Here is an 18,598-nt window from a genome sequence, read left to right as displayed (position 1 = left end):
AAGCAAATATGTAGGATTGCCGTCTTCCATTTGCACAACATCTCTAAAATTAGAAATATCCTGTCTCAGAGTGATGCTGAAAAAAAACTAGTTCATGCATTTTTTTTTTTTTTTTTTTTACTTCTAGGCTGGACTACTGTAATTCGTTATTATCAGGCTGTCCTAAAAACTCTCTGAAAAGACTTCAGTTAAGCCAAAATGCTGCAGCAAGAGTACTGACAGGGACTAGAAAGAGAGAGCATATTTCTCCTACATTTGCTTCCCTTTTTTGGCTCCATGTGAAATCCATAACTGAATTTAAAATCCTGATCCTTGAATAATCAGGCCCCATCTTATCTTAATGACCTTATAGTACCATATCACCCCATTAGAGGACTTCACTCTCACACTGCAGGCTTATTTGTCCTTCCTACAGTATTTAAAAGTAGAATTGGAGGGAGAGCCTTCAGATTTCAGGGCCCTCTTCAGTGGAACCAGCTTCCAGTTTGGATTCAGGAGACAGACATCATCTCTACTTTTAAGATTAGAAAAAAGCAAAGTTTTAAGCCTAAAGCATATAGTTAGGGCTGGATCAGGTGACCCTGAATGTTCCCTTAGTTATGCTGCAATAGGTGTAGGCTGGTGGGGGATTCCCATGATGCATTGAGTATTTCTTCTTCAGTCACCTTTCTGACTTACTATGTGTTAATAGACCTCTCTGCATGGAATCATACTCTGGCTCTCTTCCACAGCATGGCTTTTATCCTGTCTTCCTTCTCTCACTCCAACTGGTCGCGTCAGATGGCCGCCCCTCCCTGAGCCTGGTTCTGCTGGAGGTTTGTTTCTTCTTGTTAAAAGGGAGTTTTTCCTTCCAACTCTCACTAAAGTGCTTGCTCATTAGAAGGGGGGGTGGGGGGGTGGTCTTATGATTGTTGGGTTTTTTTCCCTGTATGTATTATTGTAGCGTCTACTTTACAATATAAAGCAACTTGAGCCAACTGTTGTGATGTTTAAATAAATTTGAATTCAATTTATCGGATATTTTTAATTTAATTACTAAACATTTCAAATGGAAAGTCAAATGTGATCAAAATACTAAAGTTCTGATAACCTTTGACTTCAACTGACAATTTCATCAACTTAAAAACTTAAAGCAATGAGTTCCTTAATTTTTTTACGTTCTGCTTACTTTACCTGACAGATTTTCAGTGCGACTCAAGCAAACAGAAAAGGTTTGTTTGTTTGTTTTTAAACCAGGAGCAACATATATTTCGGGTCATTGTCATGTTGGAATACAAAGCAACAACAAACCGAGTTCTACTGTTTACTACTTGAGGTTTTTTGTTTGTTTGATTGTTTTGGGGTGTTTTTTGTTGTTGTTGTTTTTTTTCGTTTTATGCTGCCTTTCAGTGTGGGGAATGTGTTGCTTGAGTTGTCTCCTTGCCCTTCTTTCTCCAAACATAAGCAGCGTCTCTATGGCCAAAGAACTCTAGATTTATCTCAGGTGACCAAAAGACATGCTTTTAAACATAATGTTTCTCCTTAGCATACTTCAGTCTGGCTTAAAGGAGTCTCTTCTGCAGAAGTTGAGCTTTTCTTGGTTTCAGTTTTTCAGAGGGCTAATAATATTGACCCTGGTAATTTCTTGTATTTTTCTAAAATAATTCTTTTATTGTGTGCAAAGAAAAATAATGTATGCTTTCTAAAGAAAACGAATATGTTCAGAAATGCTATGATGAAAATCCCTTGCTCTGTTAAAAACTCACAAAAGTAAAAGAGTTACAAAGGTAGAGAAATATGCACCATAAAAAATAAGAACACATCCTGGGACACTTTAACAGGATAATTACGAACAGGCTCAACAACAGTGCCTGTGGCTCCAAATATCTTATAATGTAAACAGACATTGGCCAGGCAGATGCTGGACTTCAGCAAGACTGAAAACATCCGTAATCTCTTCCTGGAAACACAGACCTGACAATCCACATTTCAGTTCCTACAAGCAACATATTTTTAATTGTGTTCTGATAAAGATGTCTTAAACATTCAAACTACTTCACAAAAGCTCTGGCCTTGAATGGATGTGTTGATGGGATGGACCCTCTCTTACTTAACAGATCATGTAGCACATTTTAAAAAACATTTATCCATTTGCAAAAAATATGTCTTTGGTGCACAGCTGTGGTGCATATTTAGCAGCACAGGTAAATGAAACTTTATATCATTGTAGGTTGGAGCCTTGAATCTTTGTGTGAAAGAAGATTTGTGTTGTCTGGATATTGAACTGGTAGCTGTTGGAATATGCACATATTGCATAAATTATTATCATTATTACCCTTGACTTTAAAAATGTGCTACTGGACAGAACATAACCTTTTAGCAGTACCCCAGCTGTCCCACTGAAGAAAACAGAGTACTAGACATGTAATCATGTATGCCACCAATGCAAACAGTGCCATTTCAATCCCTCCGTTGCATTTCTGACCAGTCTAGTCCAGCTGACCCCAAAGTATGTTCCTCTAGTTAACTGAAAAACCTGTATCCTCAAGAGTTGCTAGGAGGTGGACAAATGAAACTATTGTGGCACTGTAGGACTGCTTTGAGTACCTACTCGACTCAACTTGACTCTTAAGGTTTTCTTTTAAGTGGTACTACCTGTTACCAGGTACTTTTTTTTAGTACCAAGGTTTTTAGGCCAAGGTTCCAAGTGATCCGAAAATATGACATCAATAGACTGCGTGCCACCTATTGGCTAGTCACTGATGTCACTCAAGTCATGAGAGCAATGCCTTTACAAAAATCAAAACTGCCATTTTTGAAAAAAAACAAAAAAACAAAACAAAAAAACAAACAAACAAACAACGTAGTGGTTCCTGAGTCTGACAAAAAGCCATACACCTAGCAGCAGGTATAGCATCGCCTTGATGTGCTCCATTGTTTTGTTGTATTTGTGTCCCGTGCAAATGACTTTATGGACTTTTGCCCGTATTGTTAATAACGACATTAGGTGGTACTCAACTGTAATATAAAACAACCAAATCAGAGTAAAGTTGAGTCGAGTCGAGTAGGGACTACTGGAAAAGGGCTATTTGTGAAACACATGAAGAGGACATTATCAGTTTTACTGGATGTCTAACAAAAAATATGAAATTCTGTGAACACAAACTCATACCAGCTCTGACTGTTGTTTTGAGAACACCTGGATCAAATTCATAGACTCCTACAGGAGGAAGCTGGGGGCTAAATTTGAGCCAATTAGCACAAGGGATTTGTGGAATTTTATTTTTATTTATTTTTATTAGTCTTGTATTTATCCAGGTAAAGAACTCATTGAGATTAAAAATCTAGTTTCCAAGAGAGACTTGGCATCATGGCAGCAAAAGTCAAAGTCTGAAATAGTCTGAAATAAATAACTGGGTTTAAGGTGAGAGACAACCAGTGAGCAGCCTGCAGAGAGCAAATAAGCTAAACAATTTCTTTTAAAAAATATATATAACAGGATTAGTTCTGCCTCCTTACAACCACACACCCCAACTGCGTTCAGTGATTTTGACCTTTTCCCCTCAAAGTGAACAGATTATACTGGAAGGCCAACACCAACACTGGGGTTGTATACAAGAAGGGAAAGATCCTTCAACATGTGCAGTATTGCAGAATTTTTTCATCAGTCTGTTGTAGCGAGTTCTGTAGTCTGCAAAGAGAGCAGCACAGAGGCTGATGTCACCAACAAACTGAAGAAAAGACAAATTTATCAGAAAAGCTGTGCCTTGTGGTTTCTAACAAACTGGATATATTTGATGATGTGGTTGACGTCGCTGAATAAAATGTTTTTCCATCAAGTATAATCATGCTTCGGCAAGAAATCTATGTCGTAACCAGAAACCCCTTTTAACACCACCTTCCACGTACCCTGATGTGCACCTCCTGAGAAATGTAAGGACATGTCAGGTCAATGCAGCCTGCAATAACCGAATAGCACGGAAGGTTGTGGTGTAGGGTTAAGAGGGGTTTCCAATTACGTCGCAAGTTACAACGTAGATTTCCGCATAAGTCTAAACTGGGTTTAACTCTCTGAATAACTTACTGGACAGTCAGCAGGGCACTTTCCATAACAGGCTGATTTAGCAATGTGGCTACAAGGACAGCTACAGGAAACTTTTCATACCTACTGCAATAACTCTGTACACTGAGGCACATCTGTTTGGCAGATAATCATCTGTTCTTTCAACCAAGCCTCAAGTGTGATTTCGCATTTGTATACAAAAAGCTCCCTACTTTTGGAAACTTTCTTTTGCAGCCTTTTCATTCTTCCTGTTAACCTAGTCAGTATATTCCCTCTGATGCAAAATGTCTTCCTTGTTTATACTTCACACATCAGCACACAGACATATACAAATTGCTGAAGCAACACATTTTAGCATTAGGCCTCAACAGTCTGACTATTTCATACTGCTTTCATTACTACAAACATGTGTTTTCCTGATCCTCTGGTTCCTCCTCGCCACTAGAGTAATGAGGAGATGTGAACATTTTACTTGCATGGTTCTGTACGTCTGAAAGAAAAAAAACAACAAACATATGGACCTATACATCTAATTTTTTAAATAATCAACCATCCTTATCCAGTTCTTAAAGGTCCTATTGTATTATTCTGTGCAGAACTGTCCATCTATATTTAAGGATCTGACAATTCACTCACAAATTAAGATTTTTAAGACTTTGAACCAGTTGTATTTCAGTAGAAAAAATGTTTTGTGACTAGAATACATTTTTTCAACTGTCGTTTGACATGATTTGTTACCAGGACAACAAAAGAAAGAGAGCATACCACTCCATTTTATCTAAAACTTGGATGTTTTCTAATCCTAACCAAGTGGGTTTGGTACCTTGATAGCACCGAACAACTAGTAGAACTCAATTTTGTGGGGATAGTATAGGGCTGTTTTTTCTCCAACTGCCATGAAAATAGGGTAAATATTTACTGAGGATATTTAAAAGATTGGTTATGATTCTTTGTAGTTTATTTGATCACATCTCAGCTTCTTTTACGTGAGGTTGCTATCAATTAACTAATATCTTATGAACATGATCATTATGATCATTGGCTGCAGGCTAAAAACCATGTCCAATTTTATAAGGAATGACCTGCCTGCCTTGAGGCCATAGTAGGTTTGAAATGAATTAGGTTTTGTAAGTGCTAGCAAAACCTAACTAATATTGTGGTTATGGGTAGTTCTATGCTTTCTGAAAGGCTACACAAGATGGCTAAATTAAAAACATACAGAATGATTAACAAATTCAGAGATTCTCAGATGCTGTTAGCCAATCCAACAAACACTGTTTCAAAGCACATTAAAGTCTTTACAACTTTTACTTTCACAAGCCTGTTATCAATGCATCTGTGGACTCCTCTTAGTCTCAGTCATTCCAAGCATGTCACTTTTCAGCCTCCTGTGTTTAACTTTAGATAAACAGCCTGTTCATTTCATACGATCCCTGCTCTCTCCAAATATGAACTTGAGAGACATGAACTGTTAACATAGGATACATGTCTGTAGCTCACTTTGCAGTACAGATGCAAAAGGGAGGATATTTCAAGTCCTAAGCTTTACACTCATTTTCCTTGTAATACAGCTGTTTGACGACATTCTTCAAGAAGAGGGGTCAGAGGGCATCAGACTAACAAAATAATAATCAACCCTGTAGTGTTTCTGAGGATTTGGTATGGCTCGTCACCCCAAAATGCATCCAACTTAACTAAAGACCGAGAGTTCTAGTTTTTCAGCCTGACATCAATATGCTTGTGGATGTATCTAGAAATGTAAAATTGAACTCTGCTCTGTGTATTGTCAGAGAGACTGATATCCCCATAATGAAATAAAATATATCAAAGTTTTTCTTTTTTTAAAAAAAATTCTTCTTTTAAATCTGTGCAGTATCACATGCATTGTTCTAAGCACATATGATATTCCTTAAGAATGTCAGAAAATATATCTTAGTATGGTTAAAGCAGGGATCCAACACATTGCATTGCCTCCATTTTAAAACTTTAAAAAGTCCAGTTAAAACAAGAACAGTGTAAGTCGAGGGTTATGCATGTACAAATGTATGAGTTTTAAAACTACTAAAAGGGAAAAAAGAACTCATTTTCCTTATCCCCACCCCATGCAAAAACAGAAAAAATACTCAGTGTCCTCATCTATTTTGTTTTAAATCGCAGACCTCTGCACAGCTTCTTCATCCTAGTAGCCATAGTTAAAAAGAAATGCCGCGACAACCCCAAACAGCAGAGAGCAGGAGGAGAATGTGCTAATCATTTAGCTCTCTGCACCCCACCCCCACCCTTTTCCCTTAATACCAAATGGTAAGTCCTCAGAGCCAAAGCTGAAAACAGGAAATCTGCAGAGCTCTCACCTCCCACAGGGGGAGTAAATTAATTAGCATGACTGACAAAGACGTGAGATCACCTCGAGCTATGCGTTCAATTAACATGACAACTACATAGTGGCCCTTTGAGTCCAACACAAGCACCCCTTTTTATGAAGACTAGGAGCTGCAAGAACACACGTCAACAAGCTGAAAGAGGACAAAGAGTGCTTAAGTGGTCACAGATACTTACAGGAGACCCCCCCACCCCCCATCCAACACACACACACACACACACACACACACACACACACACACACACAATATCCTTCCATTTAAAATCGTGAAATATATACATTTAAAAATTATAAGTACACAACTACAAAATTCAATCGGCATGAAGGGAAAAGTTTGAAAGGATTAAAGGACAGACAATGTATAAAGAGATTTAGAGAAGAATCTTCATTATATTTAGTGTGTGTGTCCAAGTTTGGGTAAAGTAGGAAATTTAAGCGGTAGTAAGGCATCCTTGCTCTGCGAAAATATTGATATTCTCTTTAAACAACGGAAACTCCATCTCTAAACAGATCTCTTAACTCGGACTTCAAAAGCGGTCAACAAAATCTATTGTGTGTGGAGGAGTGGAAACAACGTGGAAACATCACAAACTATTTTTTCGAGCCAGAGAATTCTAAATGTGTAGGACTCTAAAGCAAATCTTTACCTATTGGCCGGTCTTTATGTTGTGTAGCCCATCACTTCTCACCTTAATCCAAATTCTTTTGAGTGAAAGAAACTCACCTTCACATTTCAGATTGGGCGACAACACAAGTATCCAGAGCAAACTCCTTAGGAAGGTGACCATGGCGTACGTTTTCACTAAGGAAACTTTACAACAAGACTGATAACTTTATTATCCAACTGTTTGAGCCGATGCCCTTCTTTTGGCTTCTCGTTTTCTGTCCGCAGTCGTAGCTGGAGAGAAAGCTTATTTTCCAAATCGTCAGAGAGTCAGACACGAAGGTGCAGGACAGATGCGGGTTCGGAGAGGGAATCAGGCGGTCGTTCATCCCATTTACAGTCCACAAGAGAGACGGGCTGAGCGGTTGCCTCTGAGCTGCTAGTCCTGCGTTGGCCTCTGTCCTCGCGTTGAAATGCGAGCAGTGACGCGCACAAGAGGTGCAATATGGCAAAACACGTTTTAGGAAGAGTGCACCATCTAGAGACAGAACCCAAGAATCCTAACAACCAGACTGCCAGATCTACAAACCTTATCCTGTCAATAGCCTATTTACACATACAAATAAGGATATTAGACCAAAAACAAAAGAAAAAAGAATAAAACATTTTGTTAAAAAAAAAACCTATTTAGCAGGCTTGTACGAACCATGGGCTTGTTGCAATTACGCCAAGCACTTTCATTTCCTACAGAAAACACTGGCCATGATTTTCAGGCTACACCCGTGTGCTATTACATTATACACACACACACAGCAAAATTGTATATTTGTTTGTGTACCTCCCTCTGTGTTGTCTCTCAAGTGTTTTGCATCGTTTGAGTGTTCTTTGTTACAGATGTCGCAGTTGGAGATCCAGCATATCTCTTTATTTCATCCTTGATTTTTCCTCCACCCCCATTCTTTTCTCTTTTTTGTCTACTTCTGTTCTTCCTCTTTCTTCTGCTATCTTTTGCCAATCTGGGCCTTGCTCCCTTTCCGCTCCAGCATAACATTCACTAGAATGTGTGAATATTGTGAGTGCGAATTGTTTTCTGTCTCTATGTGTTAGCCCCGCGGGAGACTGGCGACCTGTCCAGGGTGTGTACCTTGCCTCTCGCTCTAAGACAGCTGGAATAATAAAATAAAAATAATATGAATAATAAAACAAAATAAATAAATAAAACAAAAACATTAACATGAGGAACCTAGAGTCTGCAGTGCTCATTTTGGGAAAGCAAATATATTAGACACAGCGCAGCGTTCAGACCATGCTTTTGCTTGTTACAACTGCTGGACAGAACAGGTTTAAAAAAATAAAATCTGGTAATTATTACATGGTTCTATCATGAGCCAGGGTGTCGACCCAGCATTTTGCATTTTTTTTTTTTTAACTCTATTTCATAGTTTGGCATCTGAGTTATTAGAAGTAGTTTCTTGGTAAAGTCACAGTTATTTTCACTGTAGTTCCTGACTTCTCCTTTAGGTCATTATGTCTCACTTCTATTCTTTGTTCTTGTCATTTCTAATATTCATATTTGTGGATTTTCTTGGTTTCAGTTGTCAGATTCTGTTTATTTCTTTGTGTCATCCCGCCTCCCCTTTGCCTTGTGAAGTCTCAATCACATTTTTTGTTATTTTTTTTATCTCGTGTGTGTCATGTTTAGCTTTGCTTCCTCGGTTTTGTCTTTCTTAACTGTTACCAGCTGTTTTTCCACTGGCTTCCTGACCACTTGTTATCCCATACTTGTATGTATTGTTTCACGTTCCCTTTGTTTTTTGTCATGTCCTCCCTCATGTTGTGCACTCCATGCATCTGTATTGATTCCACACATCTCAGTAGTGATGGCAGACATAGAACATTATTTTGGAACATTTTAAACACATCACATATTACATATGGTGACCAAATAAATGTGATTTAAAAATATTGCACTTAATAAACTGTAATGTTTTTGTGTATCTTGTGTCTTTTTGTCTGCAACTTTTGTGTTCTTATAGTATTATTTCTATGGATGGATATTTTATTTTAACCAATCAGTATTTGTATGGGGTGTTTCTGTACACTTTCTTTATTAAGAAAGATAATCTGTTCAACAGTACTCAAGCTGAGAAGGATTCGTGTCTTGCTCTCTCCTGCTTTGGAGAATATTCTTTCACATGGGGACTGATGTGGCTGGAGTGGAAAGATATGTCTTGGCCAGGTGGAATAGATGAGAGAATATGGTGGCATGTTGGGTTCAGTAATCTAGAGGGTCATCTACTCTTGGTAGATATGAGGCTGAGGGATAGCGCTGAACCTCAACAGTAGCATCAGCAGTAAGACTCTGTTCTTGTTCTTCTATCCTGCTGGCAAAAACATCCCACAGCCTCTCTTGATGAGGTTTACTTGCCTCTTGTACTGTAGTGGCTGATTTTGATCTTATACAGTTCTAGGCATTCCAGAGTTCATGTGTGAGGCACTGAGTCATAGACTTTCTCGTAATCAATCCAAGAAATGTCTTGCCCCTCTGTTTTTTCTGTTAATTCCTTTTTGTGCCCCGCTCATGTGTTGAGTCATATGCCTATTCATCTTAGCCGCTATGATGTCTGACAGAGCTCCTGCTGAGTCAGGTTATTGGCTGGTGTGTAACTAACTGCACTCCACTCATGGAGTGCAGTTAGCTTCTTTAGATAGGAGGTGTGAATCATATCAGGGCCTAGTGCTGACCAACTCTTCATGCTTCAGACCCTTTCTTGGATGTATGGCACTGTTCAGAGAGGTTGCTGTTATGATCTGCTCTAAGCTTTGCTAGCCACTGAACATTAATGTTATGGATTGCATCCTTCTGCCATGTGCTTTTCCAGTATCGCTCTGTCACAAGCCTTGGTGGGGCTGCTGTTGTCATATTGTTCCCCTGCCCTAAACATACACTTTGGATGCTACAGTAGAGAGCGGCTGGGTTGCCCCTTTAAGGCTGCGAGTCTTTGCTAGGGAGTTTCCAAGGCATCAGGTATGGGTAGCCTGCTGTACTTCTTAGGCATCCCTTTCTTCATCACATCTTTCCACTGAGATTACTAGAGTAGTAACATTCCAACACCAATTACAGTGGCTTGCAAAAGTATTCGGCCCCCTTGAACTTTTCCACATTTTGTCACATTACATCCACAAACATGAATCAGTTTTATTGGAATTCCACGTGAAAGACCAATACAAAGTGGTGCACACGTGAGAAGTGGAAGGAAAATCATACATGATTCCAAACATTTTTTACAAATAAATGACTGAAAAGTGGGGTGTGCGTAATTATTCAGCCCCCTGAGTCAATACTTTGTAGAACCACCTTTTGCTGCAATTCCAGCTGCCAGTCTTTTAGGGTATGTCTCTACCAGCTTTGCACATCTAGAGACTGAAATCCTTGCCCATTCTTCTTTGCAAAACAGCTTCAGCTCAGTCAGATTAGATGGACAGCGTTTGTGAACAGCAGTTTTCAGATCTTGCCACAGATTCTCGATTGGATTTAGACACCAGACAGGTCAGGGATAAAGTTATTGAGAAATTTAAAGCAGGCTTAGGCTACAAAAAGATTTTCCAAGCCTTGAACATCCCACGGAGCACTGTTCAAACAATCATTCAGAAATGGAAAGAGTATGGCACAACTGTAAACCTACCAAGACAAGGTTGTCCACCTAAACTCACAGGCCGAACAAGGAGAGCGCTGATCAGAAATGCAGCCAAGAGGCCCATGGTGACTCTGGACGAGCTGCAGAGATCTACAGCTCAGGTGGGGGAATCTGTCCATAGGACAACTATTAGTCGTGCACTGCACAAAGTTGGCCTTTATGGAAGAGTGGCAAGAAGAAAGCCATTGTTAACAGAAAACCATAAGAAGTCCCGTTTGCAGTTTGCCACAAGCCATGTGGGGGACACAGCAAACATGTGGAAGAAGGTGCTCTGGTCAGATGAGACCAAAATGGAACTTTTTGGCCAAAATGCAAAACGCTATGTGTGGCGGAAAACTAACACTGCACATCACTCTGAACACACCATCCCCACTGTCAAATATGGTGGTGGCAGCATCATGCTCTGGGGTGCTTCTCTTCAGCAGGGACAGGAAGCTGGTCAGAGTTGATGGGAAGATGGATGGAGCCAAATACAGGGCAATCTTGGAAGAAAACCTCTTGGAGTCTGCAAAAGACTTGAGACTGGGGCGGAGGTTCACCTTCCAGCAGGACGACGACCCTAAACATAAAGCCAGGGCAACGATGGAATGGTTTAAAACAAAACATATCCATGTGTTAGAATGGCCCAGTCAAAGTCCAGATCTAAATCCAATCGAGAATCTGTGGCAAGATCTGAAAACTGCTGTTCACAAACGCTGTCCATCTAATCTGACTGAGCTGGAGCTGTTTTGCAAAGAATGGGCAAGGATTTCAGTCTCTACATGTGCAAAGCTGGTAGAGACATACCCTAAAAGCCTGGCAGCTGGAATTGCAGCAAAAGGTGGTTCTACAAAGTATTGACTCAGGGGGCTGAATAATTACGTACACCCCACTTTTCAATTATTTATTTATAAAAAATGTTTGGAATCATGTATGATTTTCGTTCCACTTCTCACGTGTACACCACTTTGTATTGGTCTTTCACGTGGAATTCCAATAAAATTGATTCATGTTTGTGGCTGTAATGTGACAAAATGTGGGAAAGTTCAAGGGGGCCGAATACTTTTGCAAGCCACTGTATTCTCAACCTGTTTCCACTAATGCCTTCTTGTTCCAGTAGCACACTTCTCATCAATGTGCCCTGGTTCCTTAAGACATGATGTGGACCTTGTTAATCTGCTGTTCTGCATAGGCCTGAATCCCCTCAGAGGGAAGGTAGTCAGAACTGAGGGGATTGAACTACCAGAAGGCAACATTGCAGACATAGAGCACAGTTACAAGTACCTGGGGATCCCACAGGCAAATGGGAACCATGAAGAGGTCGCTAGGAAAGCTGCAACCACCAAGTACCTGCAGAGGGTCAGGCAAGTCCTGAGAAGTCAGCTGAACGGTAAGAACAAGATCGGGGCTATCAACACCTACGCCCTGCCTGTGATCAGGTACCCGGCTGGGATAATAAGCTGGCCAAAGGAGGAGATAGAAGTCACTGACATCAAGAAAGCTCCTGACCATGCATGGAGAGTTTCACCCCAAGTCCAGCACCCTGAGGCTGTACGCTAAGCGGAAGGAAGGAGGCCGGGGACTGGTGAGTGTCAACACCACAGTCCAGGATGAGACAACAAACATTCATGAATACATCACGAAGATGGCCCCAATTGACAGCGTGCTCAGTGAATACCTCAGGCAGCAGAAACCCAAGAAAGAGGAGGAAGGCGAGGAACCATCATGGAAGGACAGGCCCCTGCACGGTATGTACCACCGGCAGATAGCGGAGGTGGCTGATATCCAGAAATCCTACCAGTGGCTGGACAAAGCTGGACTGAAAGGCAGCACAGAGGCACTAATCATGGCAGCACAGGAACAAGCTCTGAGCACAAGATCCATAGAGGTTGGGGTCTATCACACCAGGCAAGACCCCAGGTGCAGGCTGTGTAAAGATGCCCCTGAGACAATCCAGCACATAACAGCAGGGTGCAAGATGCTAGCAGGCAGGGCGTACATGGAACGCCATAACCAAGTGGCCGGCATAGTGTACAGGAACATCTGTGCCGAGTATAACCTGGAAGTCCCAAGGTCAAAATGGGAGACGCCCTCAAGGGTGGTGGAGAATGACCGAGCTAAGATCCTGTGGGACTTCCAGATACAGACGGACAAAATGGTGGTGGCTAACCAACCGGACATAGTGGTGGTAGACAAACAGAAGAAGACGGCCATAGTGATAGATGTAGCGGTTCCCAATGACAGCAACATCAGGAAGAAGGAACACGAGAAGCTCGAGAAATACCAAGGGCTCAGAGAAGAGCTCGAGAGGATGTGGAGGGTGAAGGTAATGGTGGTCCCCGTGGTAATCGGAGCACTAGGTGCAGTGACTCCCAAGCTAGGCTAGTGGCTCCAGCAGATCCTGGGAACAACATCGGAGATGTCTGTCCAGAAGAGCGCAGGACCCTCAAGCTCCCAGGCCTCTGGTAGAGGACCCGAGCTTGAAGGATTGACCGCCCGCTCTATACTCATTGCCCAGCACCATGGGGCCTGACAGGCATTTGCCACAGAATAACATAATTGACAGGTCCATCACTAAAAACCTTTTTATTTTCACAAGTCAATTAAATTCAATTTTCAAGTGAGAGTAGGTTCACTCTGAGCACATGGGACAGACGTGAAAGGTTCTCGAAAGGGTGTGGAGAACGTTATGCAGCCTATAACATTGTTCAGCGTCACCACGTTGGATGTAGGTCAGTGATGATCTGGGGATGCATATCCATGGAGGGATGCATAGACCTCTATAAGCTAGGCAACAGCACCCTGACTAGGTACTGGGATGAAAATTCTTGGACCAATGTCAGAACATGCATAATGCAGTGGATCCTGCATTCCATCTGGTGCATGACAATCCCCCCCCCCCCCCCCCATGTAGTAAATGGTAAATGGACTAGTTCTTATATAAAGCTTTTCTACTCTATCTGAGCACTTAAAGCGCTTTACACAACTTGCCTCACTCACCCATTCACACCTATTCGCACAAGCAGTTTTTTCTATGCTTTGTCTAAGTGCTTTCTATCTAACATTCACACACATTTATACTCTGATGGATGCATCAGAGAGCAATTTGGGATTATTATCTGGCCCAAGGATCTTTGGTATGCAGACTGGAGCAAACGGGGATGAAACCACAAACCTTCTGGTTAGTGGGTGAACTACAGCCACCCCAGGATTATGGCAGGGATATGCAGGCAGTTCCTGGAGCATGAAGGAGTTGATATCATGCATGATAGCAGATAGTTAATCCAATAGTGCTAATCCATGAGCTAACAGGAAAGGGAAATGGATTTTCAAGTGAGGAGTAGAATTTTAAACGTCAGAAATAAATCTTTGATTTTTGAAACAATTTACGTATTTCTTTTTTAAATTGTGTTTGAAAAACAATTCAGAACATCTGTTTTTTAATTTGGAATTCAAAAATGGTTTTTGAAATTGGGTTTTTATTGAGAGTTTTTTACTGGGTACTGGGGAGGCTCTGAATAGCCACTTGAAGTGTTCACTTCACAGGAGTACTTCACTCTCTGGTATAACTCACAAACTCACGCCTTAAAGCAGCAGAGGTGGCAAAACATTGACAGACATTCTGTATTTAAGTAGAGGTACAGATACTTTTGTCAAAAAATACTCTGGTAAAAGTTGATTCAATTACTTTAGTTAAGTAAAAATGAAAAGTACAGGCTCTGAAATTTACTCTAAGTAAGAAAGTAAAAAATAGTTCTTTTAAGGATATTTCTACCAGCAATTTTTGTGAAAAGCTAACTCAACCTTGTGCTATATAAATACAATAAAAGTGTGGCGGGCTGTGCTTTGTGGCTCAGCTTCAGGGAAGGGGTGGAGCAGCAGGTTAAGGGTGTGGTGTCAGGGGAGACAGATCCACATAGCTGTTCTCCATCACCGGGTTATGCCTATTTCAGTGATTGAATCTACACATCATCAGCTTAAATTCAAATGAATCTCTGTTATATCCATTATATAACCCAACACTGACCAGAAACACCACATCCATAGTACACCAGTATAACACACTGTTCTTTACTTTAAATTGCAGTTACATCACAAAACAGAAAACTAACCTGTTTATACTGCATTAAACTATTTTCATGCAACCCTTCAATAACAAACAGTTTGTTATATATTAGTGTATATATATTCTCTCTCTGGGAGAATACAGCAGTTGTATCTACTGCACACAAAGAGTTTGTCTGTTTGCTATGAAGCGCCTTGAGGCAACTTTTGTTGTGATTTGGCGCTACATAAATAAAATTGAATTGAATTGAATTGCGGATATTTGTTGAGCGGACAGAAACATTGCATTTGATATTACCTGCCATGTTACTTTCTTTATGTTCATTTTTTTTTTTTTTTTTTTTAGGACAAACTAAATGCTGGAGTCATTTTGATATCTGGGTATACATTAAATATATGATTTTTTTCTCTTTCTTCTCTTTAGGCTCAATTCAGTCTGATGTTCTATGGTCCGCAGTCATGTTAAATAATAATAATGCCTTTTAAATGTTTCAAATCAAAAGTAACAAGCCTGTTTTGAAAATTCAAGGAAAAGAAAATAGAGATATTTTTGTTAAATTGTAGGGAGTAAAAGTAAAAAGTTGTCAGAACAATAAATGCTGAGGTAAAGTACAGATAGCTAGGGATGGCAATCGAGTACTGGTTCTTGTACAGAATCAGTTCAGTGGTTCACTTCCTTGGAATTGTACATTCCTATCAGTCGCTCTTATTGGTTTTACTTGTACTTGCAGCTGATTTCTGTCATGTTTTGGGTGAGTCACAGTATTTTTCCACACTGTCTGTTCTCTTCCTCGGGGTGGAGCAGTCATTGCTCGTCCCAGTATCACCACCTGGAGCTGATCAGCCAGCTGTATTTAAGACCAGTGTTGCCAGACTGTCTGCTAACCTATGTTAGTTCATGGCTTCATGTGTCTCGTGTTTATTCATAGTTCTCATACTTACCTTTGCTCTCTTGTCTTCTAAGTTGTTCCCTAGAAAATCATTCATCCTCGCAATAACCTTACTCACCTGGACGCTGGTCTCCTTGCTCCTCTATAGCTGGTATCCCTTATTGTACACGCTCCAGTCACACCCGCCTGTCTCACTGTTCTGGATTCACGGATCATCTCTATACTGGACTCACCCAGGCCTCGCTCCACGCTTTCCACCCTACTATATTGCTCCATCTGCAAACAAGTAGGACCCACTGTTTCCCTTGCCAAGCTCCACCAACCACGGTTCATGTTCCTGGCCCCTCTAGTGTGAAATACCATAGATCATGTTTATAGCTTTTAGCTCCTAGTCTGAAAACCCATAGTTCATGTTCATGCACTCTAGCCTTGTCCTGAGTTTTTGTTTTTGTCTCTTTTGTATTTACAACGTTTATGTAAATAAACTTTTCTGTTCACTTCACTCTGAGCCTCTGCTTGAATCTGCTCCTGGGTCCACTTCTTGTTTCTGACTGTGGAGCCGTGACAATTTCACTTCTTGTGCCAGAGGAGGAAATTAGTGGCACAGTCTGGTGTGGAAATGGATATTTTATGTTTCACTGCCCATAGGGATTTGGGTTGGTGTGTGGGACCTGATTCCTACAAGGCTGTTTTAAGAAATCTGTTAATTATTGCTTTAATCCTAAATATGTGCACTGTCTAATAACGGGCTATGTACTACAGGCTTTTAAGGTGTTGGTAATTAAACCATTACTTACAAATACTGGCAAACGACAGGGCTACTCCTCAGCTTCACAAGATTTTCAGAAAACTTACTCACACACTGCACCACAACAGGAGCAGCGACTCTTTTTAGAACAGAGGAGGGGGTCTATGCATCTATATCAATGATAGCTGGTGCAAAAATGCAATGGCTGTAGACAGCCACTGTTCTTCAGACTCTCTGACTGTTAGATGCAGACCCATCTACATTCCACCATTGTAACGGCTATATTTCAACTGAAAACCCTAGATGACTTTATTGCTTTTCATTGTATCAACACACAACAACACTAAATACACTCATGAAACTGCAACTTTTCAGTCGCCTTGTCTCAGGCTTAGTTCACTTCAGTTCTGCTCTTCTCCTCTGGTCCCAGCTAGCTACTAAAATAAGGAGCATATGATTAGACAATCATTCCCAGCTGCCCTGCAAGCTTCCCTGGCACTACCTCCTGAACCCCCTCTCCTGGCAACAGAGAGAGGAAACTAAACACCTTGAACTTAAATGGCTAGAGGGCCATATCCCACTGGGTTATCCGGTCATTGGCATCCATCATGTGTTGGAGCCATTCTAGTGGTGTATGGTCTTAAAAGAAGGGATCCCAGGAGGTGATAATGAAGAGAGTTGACAGTCCATCTGCTCGCCAGATACTCCTTCTCCAATGTGCTGTATCTGTCCTCTTGCTCAAACAGTTTCCATGGTCAATCCCCTTTACCTGCTGGGACAAAACAGCCACCACCTCTCTGTTTGAGGCATCCGACTGCAGAATGAAAGGGAGGGAAAAGAGAGCCTCTTTCACTCTGTCAAACTACATCTGGCAGTGCTCTTATCACGGGCCAGAAGGCTAGTATGTAGTAGTGGACACAGAAGCAAACTCAATGGACAAGGCAAGCCTATATTTAACAAGGTTTTATTGTACACAGGGAAAATATAAACAAAGCAATGAGAGGAGTGAAGCAGGGGTCTCTGATGGGGTGGCTCAGAAATAGAGGGGAAGGTGATTAGATCCAAAGTAGTGGCACATGTGAGTGCAGGTGACTTCTCTGCTAATCTCATCTGGATCCACAACACTAACGCCCTGGTAAACAAGGCCCAGCAGCAGCTGCACTTCCTTTGTGTCCTTAGGAAGAATAACCTAGACAGGAAGCTGCTGTTGGCCTGCTACCGCTCCTCAGTGCTCTCCTCCTTCCTGGGTGTTTGGTACACAGGGGCCACTACTGAGAACAGGAAGTCTTCACAGACAGTAATTAACAATACCCCCAAAATCGTTGGCTGCCTTCTCCCACCCCTGGAATGCCATCACCAGATTCTCCTGTCTCAAAAAAAAACAGGGCCATCACAGGTGACCCTTGCACCCCGCTCACCACCTATTTGACCGCTACCCTCTGGTCAATGCCTCAGGTCAATCAGGTCCCACACCTCCAGACTCACTAACATTTTCTTCCCCTGTTAACAAACACTATCCCCCCACATTCCACCCCTGCCTACCCACCTCATCAATGTGATCCATGGTCTGAGTAACCCTCCATCACTCAGGCCACTCACATATGGACTCTATACTCAGACCAAGTCCTTTTGCACTGCTTCTGCTTTTGTTTTTTTCTACTGCACTGTTGGCATGGAGCACCCATTATTTTGTTGTACATGCACGATGCCAATAAAAGGCTATTCTATTCTATTCTAGGCGAGTATGACTCCAACAGGTTTTAACAGCTTACTTGCAGGTGGGAGGTGAGAAGCTTCTGGGAGGGTAGCCAAGTTAGCATCTGGCAGGATGGAGGAGTGTGTCAGAGCGTTAAGGTTCCAACCGTAAGATTCCGAGAATCCAGGAGTGATGGCAGGCAGGTGAGTCTGGTGAGTAGTAGCGTTTTTCCAGAGAAGAATTTGCAAATAGGATTGAAGGTCATTACCAGGTGCGGCCAGCGTCCTGGAGAACAAACTGCAGGGAGGCTAACGGATGATGTCATCCAAATAGGAGGCAGCACATGCAGCTTGTGGACACAGCATCTGGTTCATGAGGCGCTGGAAGATGGCTAGGGTTCTGAACAAGCCAAATTGAGACACCTCACTCACCATTGCGATAATCCACACTGAACTGTATAGACCCATGTTTCTTCAGCACAAGAACCATGGGACTA

At 41.5% G+C, this 18,598-nt stretch overlaps 1 protein-coding gene across 1 annotated transcript in view; it reads right to left on the bottom strand.

Annotated features, from left to right (window-relative positions):
- The window catches only part of ror2 (receptor tyrosine kinase-like orphan receptor 2), a 39,107-nt gene extending 31,606 nt beyond the window's left edge, over nucleotides 1-7,501 (bottom strand). Inside the window, exon 1 of the mRNA XM_031734262.2 lies at nucleotides 7,147-7,501. Within this exon, the coding sequence (XP_031590122.1) occupies nucleotides 7,147-7,210 (64 nt within the window). The 5' untranslated portion in view covers nucleotides 7,211-7,501. The remainder of the gene's footprint in view (nucleotides 1-7,146) is intronic.
- Between the last annotated feature and the right edge of the window lie 11,097 nt (nucleotides 7,502-18,598).

The sequence above is a fragment of the Oreochromis aureus genome, linkage group 7 (assembly GCF_013358895.1).
Source record: "Oreochromis aureus strain Israel breed Guangdong linkage group 7, ZZ_aureus, whole genome shotgun sequence".
Lineage (NCBI taxonomy): Eukaryota > Metazoa > Chordata > Actinopteri > Cichliformes > Cichlidae > Oreochromis > Oreochromis aureus.
The sequence above is the reverse complement of the archived record's forward strand: the minus strand, read 5'-3'. Positions and strand labels throughout refer to the sequence as shown.